A 14,662-nucleotide genomic window follows, 5' to 3' on the forward strand; every position below is an offset into this window, starting at 1 on the left:
CAGGCAACAGAAGTTTGATTGCTCACGTTAATGGAGGTGAGAAGGTGCCCAGCAGAGTATTGAAGTAATCGTGTCGAGTTAGTAAAAGCATAGTGAGGGTTCCAGTGGCAGATGAGCTGGGGTGCTTGTGTTGCATTTGCCTGAGTGACTGAAGGGAGGGAAAGCATATCTCAAACTAGATGTAACATTAAGGTTGAGAATAAGCCTTTTTGGCCATAAACAGTGGGCAGAATGAGGAAAAGAGGGAGAAGTTGAATTTATCATCCAATATAAATTTAATTGGTGGGAATTTCTGTTTGGCTCATGGTAGTCAGACAGGTAGCACGACAAAGCAGAGTATAGCGATTGAGAGGTGATAGTGTAGAATGCAGATGTAGGAAAGGAATCAGAGTCCCTTTCTTTGGGAGCCTTTAGCGGGAACAGCAGCAACGCTTATTTGGCCGTTACTGGTTAAAGGAGAGTGCAACAGCCAAAGGAAAACCTACTTAACTGAACAGTGAAGGAGTAGTATTGGAACAGGTTAACATGATCAGCCATAACAAAGGCTACACAAGGTCAATAAGGATGAAGAGGACTAGTTAATATAACTACTAGGAGGTCATTGTGAAAACCAAAAGCACATCTGCCATCTTGGGTCATTACTAAGCATAAATTGCACCCTTTTCTTCTTGAGATTAAAGTGCCTTTTTCATTGTTGCCATGTTACTGAGTCACATGATCTCTTTGTACCAACATTAGTAGTAACATACAGCTTAAGAGGCAAATCAATACAAATTTTGTTCCTTCCCTATTGTTTGTCAGTTCTCCAAATGATAATGCTGCTGCAAGATATTCACTTAGGGGTGTTAAATTTGCAACAAAGTTATAGTACAGATTCTGACCAGTGGTCAAAAAAGAGACATGCAAATGCTAAGGCCCATTCAATTCAGACAAGTGCAAATACCACACCTTATGATCAAGCCTCTGCTCTGAGTACTCTATTTAGAAGGCTTTCTGTTGGAAAATCTTGTATATAAATCAGGATAGAAAAAAGATTTTAGTGTTGTGTTTGCCTTGTATGTCTCAACAGTGCTAGAAATATTTGCTTATATGTTTTGACTTTCCTCTCATGTTATAAGTAGCTTGAATAGAATTCATCCTTTTCATGGACTTTGAAAGTCAGTGTATAAAGGAGTGAAAAAGTGGCTTGTATTGATTACTCTCTGCTGTCATGAAGCTTTCTCTGTAAAGCAGTGTAGAAATAAAGTGAGTTTGTATGCTCACTCCAATTCATGCATTAATATTTCAGAACACTTCTTGGCTTGGAGTGATGAAGTATACATGCCAGAAAGATTATTTAAGCTATGTAGGAATATAGAGTTGATGTTGAGGTCAGATCAGGAATGATCTTGTATGGCAGAGCAGACTCGAAGGGCGAGTGGCCTACTCTAGTTCTTTGTTCATAAAGACCTGGGTTTCAGTGTAGATTTAGTATTAATCTTTGGGGTGCCATGGTGCAAAAGTATGTTTGGCCTCAATAAATGCAAACTAGGGATAGGCAAGAAAGACAGACAGGGTTTCCACGAATGATTTCTATCTGGCAATCACATCTGGAAAGTGCACAAATGGGGTAGATTGTTTATGTCCTTGCCAATGTTGTCTCCCCATCCCATAATTGAGGTTGCATGTCTGTATTATCTTTGGCTTCTATGTGAAGGCAAATCAGTTTAAACAGTTAATAGAGAACTGTAAACCAATCATCCCATAAAATTAATTGGCATTTTTTACAGATATGGAAACAACAATTTTTAGACCAGTAAATAGATAAGACAATGCACCAGTCACTATATCAAGAGATGCAGAAATAAAACAAAGGGCTTGATGCTTGTGGACTTCCAGTAGCCTCTTTTTATTCTGTTCTCTGTTTTATTCTGTCCTCTGTTGTTAAAACAGCCTGAAGCATAAGATGCCTGCTTTACCAATGGGAAGCAGAAACTGCAAATCCTGAGAGCCACTTTTCAAAGACCCTTAGTTATAAATTTAAAGTGTGATTTCAAGATCTCTGTGGGGTGGCTGTTCTGTTGTCCAGATGGGCCTGTTCTTTTGACGTATATTGCTGTGTTCACTCTCACATATATACATGCACACTGCAGCCTGCCATGCATCTGTGTCCCTGTGATAGATTACTTCAGACAAAATGTAGACTGCTGGGAAGTAGACGTCAGAGGTGAATCCACATCCTGTTTACCCTACAGTTTCCAAAATGCATTCTCTCACAAATCCTGCCCTTGGTGGACTATCCATTCCTGTTTTTGAACGCATTTGAAATGGAGAATTCAGTCACTACCCTGCTTAACAAAAGATGGGTTGTATCAGATGTCCACTCAGCCATTTCAGCATCTGAAACGATACAGTAAAGTGCACATAACACTGGGACACTTCAAAACCAGCATTTCAGTTGTGGATTTCAGAGATCTTGTTGGATTCGGGCTGTGTCTGGAGAGATTCACCTGAAAATCTTAAAGTGAGGCTGGCTCACTCCGTCTCTTATCCGACATTTATGTAGTTGGAATCTGAAATTGATTCATGTTGTTCATACTTAATCATAAAGGTGGCACTAATATAAAGCATCACTGAAATAGAACAAAAAGGAATGTTTCTTTTTGAAAGGAAAAAAGAATTGCATCAAAAGAAATCTTGTCTTAATCCAGGATAGCCTGCAGCACATTCTTTTTCGAAAGCACTGGTGAATGATCTTACTACAACAGAAGTCTTGAGGTTTCATTCTATCCTTACCCAAGAAATTGCTCAAATCTTTGTCCCTCAGCATGATTTGTAGGGGGAGGGGGAAATGATCACAAGACCATTAGATTTTCTTAATTATTGATTTAATTGCACTTTACTGTTGGCAGTAACGATATTTTCTGGCATGATAGCTCTGTTTCCTTTGGGACCCCCGCTTCTGTTTTTCAGAATGTGAGAAGGTCTACTGAGAGGCTTTGAGTAATTGCAAGAGATCCCCGCAAAAGCATAAAATTACTAATTTTGTGATCTGCGCAATCCCACACACACCAAACAATTTAGATGTGTAAAATAAATTGAAAAATGCACTTTTCTACTTGAATCCAATTTTTCCAATTTGCTACTGAAGTTTATGTGTGACCCTTGACAGTGACCGGCAGGTTGTGGGGTAAATCACAACCGGATCTAGTCCTATCGCCCGATAATCATCGGGAAGAGGAATCCTGGCCTTTTCATTTTTCCACTTCCAAATTCTCTGGCTGAGATCACTTAAAATAACATACATGATAGAATCATACAATGGTTCATTCTGTGCTTCGACATTTAAGTTAGAACATCTGCACCAGTGTTTTTATCTACCAGCTACAGAATCCCATTCTATTTGTTATATATGCATTTCAGTGGAATTTGTCAAGCAGATATCTAAAGCGCTTTTAAAGGACAGAAGCAAAACATATGACAATAAGGATCTACTTTGGAAAGAACAACAAATTTATTAAACATCTCTAACATAATGTTCACGGCACTTGAAATGAGGATCATAAAACAAAGTATGACACTGATCCACATATGGCAATAGTAGGTCAGATAACTGAAAGACTTGAACAAAGGGGCAGGTTTTAATAGGGGGTCTTAAAGGAGGAAAGCAGGGTAAGAGAGCTGAAGAGCAGTAGTAAGGGAATTACTTGGGGCTTAGATCTAGTTCATCAACAGTATAGCAATTAAAATTGGGAGTGCACAAGAGTGTAGAATTAAAGGAGCATGGACATCTTGGAAGGTTCTAGGTCTTCTCTCCTTAGAAACTGCGGTACATTTCCACTATTTTTGATTTTTTTTCACCTTTTTCATTTTCTTCAAAGCAGCAGCAGTTGAATGTTGGAGAAAAAAACCCAGCAACTGCTGGGAACGCTTAATATTTGCTATGAGAGCACAAGTCTACGTTTGTTTTAGGGAATTTTTTGGTTTGTGACTTTTGATATGCAGTACCAACTTAAGCATTTTGACTGCAGTAGAGACTGTTGAAAGTTTCACAATATCTGATTTTTAGAACTGTTTTGTCTTAGCTAGCGCAATAAAATCCTGCTTGAAAGTAAATAATTTTAAAATTAATAATAGTAGTCAACTGCATTGGTGAAGGTGACTTGCATACATTTGCAAATAGTCAAGACATGTCAGACATTTTCCAATGTCTTTTAAACCCGCTTTTATATTGAGCCATTATCAATATCAGTGGATCTTGCCCTAGCCAGTAGTCATAGTATTTTAAAAATAAAAATAACATCATTTTAAAAATGAAAGACTATGAATTTGTTTGAAATTGGAGCCAGTCGTCTAAGAATAAAAGAATTAAATATTGGAAATCTGGAATCGTATCTTCAAAAATAAATTTTTTTAAGTTTGATTTTGCAACCTTATAAAAACCTGAAGCAATGTAATGTAACTAGCATTCATGGGATGTAGACATCACTGACTAGGCCAGCATTTATTACCCATCCTTATTTGCCCTGGAAATGGTGAGGTTGAGCTACCTTCTTGATCTACTGAAGTTTTTGGAATGTGGGAGTATCCACAGTGTTGAAATTCTACGAAGGCAGTTCCAGCATTTTAACCCAGTGATACCAGAAGAACAGTGATATTGTTCCAGGGTCAGGATGGTGTGTGGCTTGGCAAGGAGCTTGTAAGTGGTGGTGTTCCTATACATTGTTTGCCTTGTACTTCTAGCTGGTAGAGGTTGTGGATTTGCAAGGTGCTGGCAGGGGAGCCTCGGTAAGTTACTGCAGATGGTACAGCTGTTACTATGCATTGGTGGTGAAGGAAATGAATGTTGCAGGTAAGGGGCAGCATGGTGGCCCAGTGGCTAGCACTGTTGCCTCACAGTGCCAGAGACTCAGGTTCGATTCCAGCCTCTGGTGCCTGTCTGTGTGCAGTTTGCACATGCTCTCCCTGTGCCTGTGTGGGTTTTCTCCGGGTGCTCCAGTTTCCTCTCACATCCAAGAATGTGCAGGTTAGGTGAATTGGCCGTGCTAAATTACCCATAATGTTCAGGGGTGTATAGGGTAGGTGCATTGGTCAGGGTAAATACAGGATAATAGGGTAGGGGAGTTGGTCTGGGTGGGTAACTCTTTGGAGAGTCGGTGTGGACTTGTTGGGCCGAAGGGCCTGTTTCCACGCTGTAGGATTCTATGATTCTAGGTAGAGGATAGGGTGCCAATCAGGCAAAGACACGAGAGAAGGTGCAGAAAAAAAATTTACAGGAGTCCCTGACTTACGAATGCTCATGTTTACTAAGCAATCTCATACAGTGTGTAATTTTCAAGACCCAACATATGAATGTTTTCTGGAGTTACAAACAACTACTTTACATTATCCTGCATTGTGTTCTGACTTGGGGACAAATTGACTTGCAAACAGACTCCAGAGCGGAACCCGTTCTCAGTCCAGGGATTACCCGTTCTGGATTGGTTCCAGGAATGAGGAATTTCAATTGCATGGCTAAATTGGAAAAGCACAGCAGGGCCAGGTAGCATCCAAAGAGCAGGCAAATTTGTTTTTGGCACAAACCTGGAAGTGTCAATTCTCCTGCTCCTCTGATGCTGTCTGACCTGGTGTGCTTTTTCCATCGCCATACTCTTGATTGATCTCCAGCGTCTGCATTCCTCCTTTTCTCCTAGATTGGAAAAACTCAATGGTTCTCCTCTGAGAAGGTTGAGAGGAGATTTAACAGAAGTTCAAAATCAGACCGAGGTGGGGAGAACTGTTTCCATTGGCAGAAGAGAACCAGAGGACACTGAAACAGTGTTTGCCCAAAGAATCGAAGGTGACTGTTTGTTTGAAAGGGTGGGAAAGGCAGATCGAATTGTGGCTTTCAGAGGGAAATTGGTCAAGCACCTGAACAGAAATTAGCTGCAAGGCGATGCTGAAAGGACAGGGGAATGAGACTAACTAGATTGGTTTTGCAGAGAGCTCTTGCAGGCTTGATGGGCCAAATGGCCTCTGCTCTGTGCTATAATCATTTTATGTCTATAGAATCAGCAAATTCTAGAAATACTTGATAAGTTGTCGCAATATTACACCGAGGTGAAGTAATATTTTAGATGCACAGCCACATAATCAGCACAAGGACATTTCTGGTGAATATCGCCTGAAATATTATTAAATCGTAGAATGAGACTGCTCAGAAGGATACCGTTTGAATTATTGTGCCTATGGCAGTTGTGTGAGCTATCCAGCTGCTCCTACATCTCTGCTTTTCTCCCCCATATTCCAGTTTTATTTTGTCCCTTCCAAGTACTTATCTAATTCTCTTGAATATTTTTCTTTTGTTTTGCAAGTGCTGCTTGACGTCTGTATCTTTCCAACATATTCTGTTCTTGTTTGTAAATATAAAGGCTGCTGGTATCCAGCCACCAAACTCATGAAGGTTACAAAGAAAATGCACACCTGCCAATCTCCCTCTCACTTTTTGTCCAGTCAGCAAGCTTTACCTTATATCACATTTCCCCTCATTGTGAAATCAAAGGGTTAGGCGATAGGATGTAGAAAGAATGTATGTACTAATACCTGTCCATCATAACATACATGAAACCTGGAGTGTGCAGACTAGGGTAGAAACAAAATCTGATGTTTCCACCCTGTAATATTAATTAAAACTTTTTAAAGAAAAAGTGGTTGGTGCGTTGGTTAAATGGTATACCTCTGGTTTCAGGTCTAACACACAATAAAGGGATGAAAATCTCCTGGACCTGTTGATGGCAATGAACATGCATTTTGAAAATCTTAATGCCTTTCATAAAAGGCATAGCCTGCAAGAATTAACCAGTCCCCAATTTGGTATCCGAGTAGAAAATCTCACTCTGGGTTGACAGAATCACAAGCTAAGGAAATGCAAAATGTCACATTGATCCATCCTTCCCATGTCCACAATTGGCAATTGTGTCGTCAGCTGTCTAGGTCTGGAACTGTGGAAACCCCTCCCATAGCCTCCTTCCCTTTCCTCCCCTTTTAAAACCTGCCTTGTTGATCAAGCATTTGGATAGCTGCCTAAACTTTAGCCCAGTGTCAAGTATTTTGTATATGGTTCTCTGAAACACCATGGGGTGTTTGACTACATTGAATACAATTTGTTGATGCAGAAGGGAATGTTGTTGGGAAGGAAGAGGAAGACATTTATTCTGTGCTTCAGATATGTATTACCTGACCTAGCTGTACCTGATATCAGTCATAAAGTTATCAAAATGGGAGTAACCTAGACATGGTTATTGGAAGTTAAAGCAAAATACTGCAGATACTGATATAAGATGGAATGTGCTGGAAATACTCAGCAGGTCTGGCAGTATTTGTGGAAAGAGAAACAGCATTAGTTGTTGAGTTCAGACTCTCTTTAAACTGGGTTCATAAGCTTGCCTAGCATCAGAATGCTCAGATTGTAGGCCATTCTCCAAAGGAAAGGCAAAGGTCTACATCTGATCAGTTGCAGGAGTTGCCAGATGGTTCTTGCTTGAGAAACTCCGAACTGCCTTTATAAAAAGGCTTTGTAAAGGTACAAGGAGCCATACAAAATGTTAATACAGGTTAAGGGTCGCACGGTGGCTCAGTGGTTAGCACTGCTGCCTCACAGCGCCAGGAACCTGGGTTCAATTCCAACCTCGGACAACTGTCTGTGTGGAGTTTGCATGTCATCGCCGTGTCTGTGTGGGTTCCCTTTGGGTGCTCCAGTTTCCTCCTGCAGTCCAAAGATGTGCAGGTCAGATGAATTGGCCATGCTAATTTGTCCATAGTATTCAGGATGTGTGGGTTAGGTATATCAGCCATGGGAAATGTAGGGAAATGGCTCTGGGTGGGATACTCTTTAGAGGGTCAGTCTGGACTTGTCTGGCCGAATGACTTGTCTCCACACTGTAGGGATTCTGTGACACTATAAGGGCTTGAGTTGGGGATAAGATGTAGATAGAAAATGGGTTAACGGACAGGAAGCAGAGCGCACCAGGACAGCAAGCTGTTAGGAAGAATAAGGAATATTAGTGTTTACCGCAAGAAGATTTGATTTATTATTGTCATATGTACTGAGATACAGTGAGAAGTGTTGTTTTCTGTGCTATACAAGTAGATCGTACCATACAAAAGGCTACATTAGGTAGCAGAACAGAGTGCAGAATAGTGTTACAGCCACAGAGAAGGTACAGAGAAAGAGAACAGTATTAACATTTGAGAGGTCTGATAACAGTCGGGAAGGATCTGTTCTTGAAGCTGTTCGTGTGTGTGTGTGTGTGTGTTCAAATTTTTATACCACTGTACGGTGCAAGAGTAAAACTGAGGGTGGGGGGGTTTTTGATTATCTTGGTTGATTTCGTGAAGCAGCGGTAAGTACAGCAGGAGTCTATGGATGGAAGGCTGGTTTGTGTATTTTTTTTAAGACTAGATTACTTAGTGTGGAAACAGGCCCTTCGGCCCAACAAGCAACCCACCCAGACCCATTCCCCTACATTTACCCCTTCACCTAACACTATGGGCAATTTAGCATGGCCAGTTCACCTGACCTGCACATCTTTGGACTGTGGGAGGAAACCGGAGCAAACCCACGTAGACACTGGGAGAAAGTGCAAACTCTACACAGACAGTTGCCCGAGGCGGGAATTGAACCTGGATCTCTGGCACTGTGAGGCAGCAGTGCTAACCACTGTGCCACCGTAATGGACTGGGCTGTGTTCACAATTCTGTGTAGTCCTTAGGAAGAACAGTTGCTATAACATGCTGTGGTGCACTCAGATAGGATGCTTTCCATGGTGCATCCACATTTGAGTACAGGAGTAGTGAAGTCTTACTTCAATTGTATAAGAGCTTGGTTAGATTGCACCTGCAGTACTGTGTGCAGTTTTGGTTTCTTTATCTCCTGAAAGATTTTATTGTCATAGAGGGAGTGCAATGAAGGTTCTCCAGATTTGATGTCAGGAGAGCAGAACTGTCCGGTGAAGAGAAGTTGGGCAACTGGATCTGTATTCTCTCGAGTTTTGAAGAATGAGGGGGCGATCTCATTGAAACAATGTCAGGGTCCTGAAGGGTAGAAACTCTCAATTCTGCAGAGTTGTGATAGGGTGGATGCTGAGAGATTGTTTCACCACTTGGGGAATCTAAAATGGGGGGTCTCTGTCAGAATAAGGGGCTGAACATTTAAGACTGAAATGGGAAGTTCACTTAAAATGTTGCGAGTCTTTGGAATTCTTCCCCCAGAGGGTTGTGCGTGCTCCCTTGTTTAAGATTGGGGTAAAATGGTTTTTGGTTTGTTGGGGAATCAAGTGATCTAGGGGAGTGGACAGAAAAACTTATCTGAAACCCAAGATCAGCCATAATTGTTCTGACTAGTTGAACAGGCTTTACAAGGCACATGGCTTACTCCAACATTTATTATGTTTTAATGGGACTCCACTCCAGTTATGTTAATGTCCCATTGCAAGCCTTTCTTTTTAAAAAAAGCTTTTTAAGTCCAGGAGATTGGGGGTGGAGAGTTGTGAGAATCTCTATTGAAGCCATGTTTTTTGTTTTTCTTTGTTGGTGAATCTGTCCCGCAGTAAAAAGGACTATTTCAACAGCAGGAAGTGCTTTTTTTTCAAAAGCCAAGGCCCACTGAGTGTATAAATTCGGTGTTAAGTTTCGCTCCAATTCCAGGGCCAAACGTAATCAATACTGCTAATTGTGCCTCTGCTACTGGACTGAAAAACGAGAGACAGCTCCCACAAATTTGCAGGCAATGGATCAAAGTAAACATTTAAAAATTTAACGTTTCAAATAACAGTGGGGTGTGATGGACAGAATTCATATGTGCAGTAACATAGCTTTTCTGCTCATCTGAAATCAATATTGGTAATCAGTAAATGGATGATTAGAGGTTCTCCTGCCTTTTTAAGTATAATTTGGTAGATTTGGTTAATGTTTGGAGACATTGCTTTCTTAACAGTAAACACATGGTGATAAATATCTGTTTTGAGTGCCGGGAACTGGAGGTTAGCGAGGGAAAGGGTTTTCTGTGTGTTAAATCAAAGTAATGATCAAAGGCTGCATTTTTCCTTTTAAAGTTTCTGATTGGCAGCTGCAGCAAGCATCCAGTTTTGGCCAGTAAACTGAAGTTACTTCTGTATTTCAGTTTTGATGCCAAGACCTGGTTTCTCCTGTCAAATTGGCTTTCTGCAGCCCAGCAGCAGACTTACCAGCCCAGTTTGGGTCTGTGAGCCTGCTATGGAAACAGATTTCACAGCATAAACGTTGGAAACCAGCTCTCAGAATCAAAGTTAAAGGAACAATCTAAAAGCAATTTAACTGCATGCCCCTGCAGGCAAAGCTCCCCTTCCCCCATAGCCACTGTTGTTTATCGTTGTGTCCCCATTTCGCATGTTTTTAAAAAAAATTAGCTGCCCTGAGTTCCAAGTTTCAAACATAGCATTTCAAAAGGTACAACTTTTCTTTTGGTTTGGTTTCCAAATACAAATAAGTTAGGTGCTCAGATATCTGATTAAACAGACCTTCCTTCATGGGGATCTCTACAATGAAATTATAAACTACATAATTGTGAAAGAAGGCTGAATAGCCAAACAAATGAAGTTAGAGCAAAACAAGACTGGTCTGCATTTAAACACAAAGTTAAATGTCTTTAAAACGTTAAATTCTGTGAAGGAGTCTTGGATTGCTTGTATCTTGTAGGCAAAGTCTTGCATTTAGTTTTCGCTCTGTTTGCCTTTTCTATTTGTGCCTTTAGATTCCTTACATCTGCCTCCTCTAGTCATTACCACCCTCCCCCACTACTAACTGAGTGTGCTTTGTGCAACACATTAAGTTCCTCAGTGCACATTTGAAGGACCATAACGGCAATTCCTTCAGCACTGGTTTCAAGTTACACAACTTGATCAGTGTGTAGTATGCACCCATGCTGTCATGTGTTCTGGGATAGGCAAACTGCTTTCACATCACTGCTTGTTTACAAAGGCTTTGTCTGGGCGACAACAAATAGGATTTGAGCAGTCTTGGGTTGCAGTTCCAGTGGTGTGCTCAAAATTCCTGCCCATTTTAAATAAAAACTTAACATCTGCTTTGTAAATGGAGCTTCCAAATCTCTCTGACCCCACATAAAACATGCTGATACAGAGCTGGTCTGATCAATTCGCTCCTGGATTAGTGGTGCTGGAAGAGCACAGCAGTTCAGGCAGCATCTGAATTCGATCAGCAAGTAAAATTGTTGTTGCTGCTAGGAAGCTTCAAGCGTTAGCAGTATTAAACCAGCAGGGAATACAAATTAGAAGAACAAATGAGGGAATGGGAAATCAGGCTGGTGAAGAATGTCTCTCCATTGCAGGCCTTGAAATAGATGGAAAATAAAGACCTAACATTAAAATTCAATGTATCGTGGCCTGCACACTGTTTGGAGTGTAGGAAGACATGGTTGGTCTTCAGGTGTCTGGACAAGGTGGTCAAATCAGAAAGGTGCGGTGTGCAGTAAACATCCTCTGTACCTGTGTGTGAGGCTTAGCTGGGAGAGTGACTGCTTCAGGTGAAGCAAAATGAATTGGCTTCGCTTCCAAATACAAATAAGTGCTCAGTAGCTGATAAAACAGACCTTCCTTCATAGGGATCTCTACAATGAAGTTTAGAAACTATGTGAAGCAAAATTCCAAATTTTTATATTAATTCATTGTTGGTGTTAGGTTACAGAATCTAGTGGCATTATCTGAGCGTTTCCAACTTGCTACAGACTTCACAATATCTTAATAGTGGTGGTAGCACTTCTCTCGTCTATTAATGTTTTTGTTGTGAGAAAACACAAGCCAATGTATTAAATAACTGCTTGCCCTTGCTTCCAAATTTAAGGTCTCCAACTGGTTCATCAATGCAAGGAGAAGACTTTTACCCGACATGCTACGGAAGGATGGCAAAGACCCTCATCAATTCACTATTTCTCGCAAGAGCAAGTTCTCTGAATTAAATCCATCTCGAAGTGGAGGTGGACCAAACCTATTGGAGAATTCTGCCTCCGCTGCCACCTCCACGCTTTTGTCTGCATCATTTCGACCTTCCGTCATTTGCCACGCAACAACGTCGATGGTTAAAGACATGCCTTTACTCCTCTGCCCCGACTCCGGCAATGACAGTAAGAAAACCTCAAAACTGACTGACCAAGAGTTAGTTCGACCCCTGTTTAACACTGATAACCCCACTACTTTGATGACATGCACAGATTCAAGCAGTCCTAATAATGGATTGTTCAACACACCTCCTCCCACTCCACCAGAGCTCCACCAGGACTTCAGTGGGTTTCAGCTGTTGGTGGATGTTGCACTCCAGCAGGCTGCTGAACTGGAATCTCAGAAACAGAATATTAAGATTTCATCTTAAACATGTGCATCAAGGAATGTGGTAAATGCCAGTAGAAGTGTAGATATCTGAGGAACCCTTCAGTTGGTTCTAGTCTGTGAATGGGCAGTAGCATGTTACTTAAAATCTATTCTGGAGAAATGGCTATCAAAATTCATTTCTCACAGCTGGAGAAATAGCTTGAAAAGTCTATTTGCTTAAACTCAAGGTTACTCTCATGGCTGTCCAGTTGATTGTAGACCCCTTGAATTGAAGGGTTGCAATAATTATTTTTAGTAGTATTCTCAGAGGCTCCACTGTAGCTTTGCACTCTGCAAACTGTAGATTATAGGACAACAACCTAGTAAGCATTAGCATTCTGTACTTTTGACTGCAAATATAAATGAGCTATACTCGTACTTCAAGAAACTGAAGGTTACCTTAATTCGTTCAGGTTTTATGTCACTGACCAATATGTCATGTTTAAAGATTTGTTTTTATAGTTGTTTTTTCTGAAGTGACGCTGCTTTCGTTGAAACAGATATATTGAGTACAAAGCAAAGGTGCAGTGTCAAGGTAACCCAAAGTAGTGTGGATGACCAGGATGGGAAATTGTCTTGCACGTTCTTTAATCCTCAATCTGTGCAAAGTGTCTGAATCATAAGATATTAGAATATTTTTTCATTTGTATATAACGGATCTTTACTACTGAGCTAAAGAATTGTAACTTTAAATTGTGGTTCTGTTAGAGGCAAACTGCAAGATAAAAGTGGAATTTCCTCTAATCACTACTCAATAGATTATGATTATAGCAATGTGACATTAGCTCGGAGGTATTCATTTGTAACTTGAGTATAGAACTATTAAAAAGGTAAACTAATTTCTATTTGTTAGTTCTATCTGTGAATGTAGCTATCTGATTTTTTTACATTTTTTTTGTAAAATGTAGTACATTGTTAAAGGTGATGTGAAACTTCCTTTTTAAACAGTAGTGCTAAGATTTATCTGATGGTAGTCTGGGATTCACAAGTTTTCAGATTCTAAAACTTTGTTAGATGATGTTCAACCCAGTTACGTTAAAAAACAGTTGAGGAGAAAATCATTTAGAAAATGGAGAACAGAAGATTTTAAAATGCAAGTAATACAAGCTGACTTTCCTATGACCCTTGCATATCAAAATACTGCCTGTCTCCAGTATGTGGCAGTGATACAACATAAGATTGGGGCAGAAACTGGCAACTTGAACTGCCTTTCAAATGAACCAATCCTGCAAGCTGCATTTAGGCAAATGCATTGAGTTGTTTTCAGACCATTTACTTTGATTCTGCAGCTGCTTCGTATATCAGCCCTTTATTGTAAATCAATATATACATGGCCAAACTCTCTACTTGGGGTTCTACAAAAGGGGTTTTACATAAATGCTACTCGTGTTGGAAGCTTTAAAAATTTGGTTCAGTGTTAATGCAAAAAGGGGCTTTGCAGATCATGTATATAAGTGAGATAAATGCAAATGTGCCTTATTATGGTGGTTTTTTTTGTTATGAAGGGACCACCCAACTCTTCAAGTCTTCAATTTCAATCTGTGCAATATTTAAAGGAGTTCTTACAACTCCATTCTTTGTCTTACAGGAACATTGATCACATCTGTGAATTTTTTAAAATACCACTCTAATAAAAGTCTTGACGTTTGATAAATTTGAGTTCTGTTATTATTTAACATTAAATTGATCACAGAGGATGCAGTTTTTTGATGTGTGGTTTAATTTCTTGACCTAATGTCCACAAGATGTGCAAAACAGAATTGAGCTTCTGGCTGTGTCTTCATTTTGGCCGAGTCATGCCATTTATCTCATCAGCAAGCAGATGGTAATTTTCCTGCAACAAAGCATTGAACTGTGCACTTTATGCATGCTTCTCGTCACCAAACTTATTTTGTGAATTAATACCAGGTTACTGAGAGTAAAAGTCAAACTTGAGCCAAGATGCTCTATTGCTCCATCCATATGTTGTGATATTTTTACGCTGACTTTAGAATGCATTTGCAAAAAAGTCTAACCAGAAAGACGTATTTCTTTAAAATCGGGTCCCATAGAGTCATACATCACAGAAACAGACCTGTCAGTGCAACTCGTCCATATCGACCAAGGTTTCTAACTAAACTAGTCCCACTTGCTTGCACTTGGTCCATATTCCTCTAAACGTTTCGTATTCATGTACCTGTCCAAACGTGTTTCAAATGGTCTGACTGTACCCACGTCGGCCATTTCCTCTGGCTGTTCATTCTACATAGAAACCAGCCTCTGTGGAAAAAGTTGCTTCTCCGGTA

At 40.3% G+C, this 14,662-nt stretch overlaps 1 protein-coding gene across 6 annotated transcripts in view; it reads left to right on the forward strand.

Annotated features, from left to right (window-relative positions):
* Positions 1 to 14,031, forward strand: part of LOC140462942 (homeobox protein TGIF2-like) — a 32,952-nt gene extending 18,921 nt beyond the window's left edge. For all 6 annotated transcript variants that reach the window (XM_072556458.1, XM_072556457.1, XM_072556461.1 and 3 more), the window contains exon 3: positions 11,854 to 14,031. In XM_072556458.1, coding sequence (XP_072412559.1) covers positions 11,854 to 12,378 — 525 coding nt within the window. In that variant the 3' untranslated portion in view covers positions 12,379 to 14,031. The remainder of the gene's footprint in view (positions 1 to 11,853) is intronic.
* The last annotated feature ends 631 nt before the right edge of the window (positions 14,032 to 14,662 follow it).

Source organism: Chiloscyllium punctatum, chromosome 37, assembly GCF_047496795.1.
Source record: "Chiloscyllium punctatum isolate Juve2018m chromosome 37, sChiPun1.3, whole genome shotgun sequence".
NCBI lineage: Eukaryota > Metazoa > Chordata > Chondrichthyes > Orectolobiformes > Hemiscylliidae > Chiloscyllium > Chiloscyllium punctatum.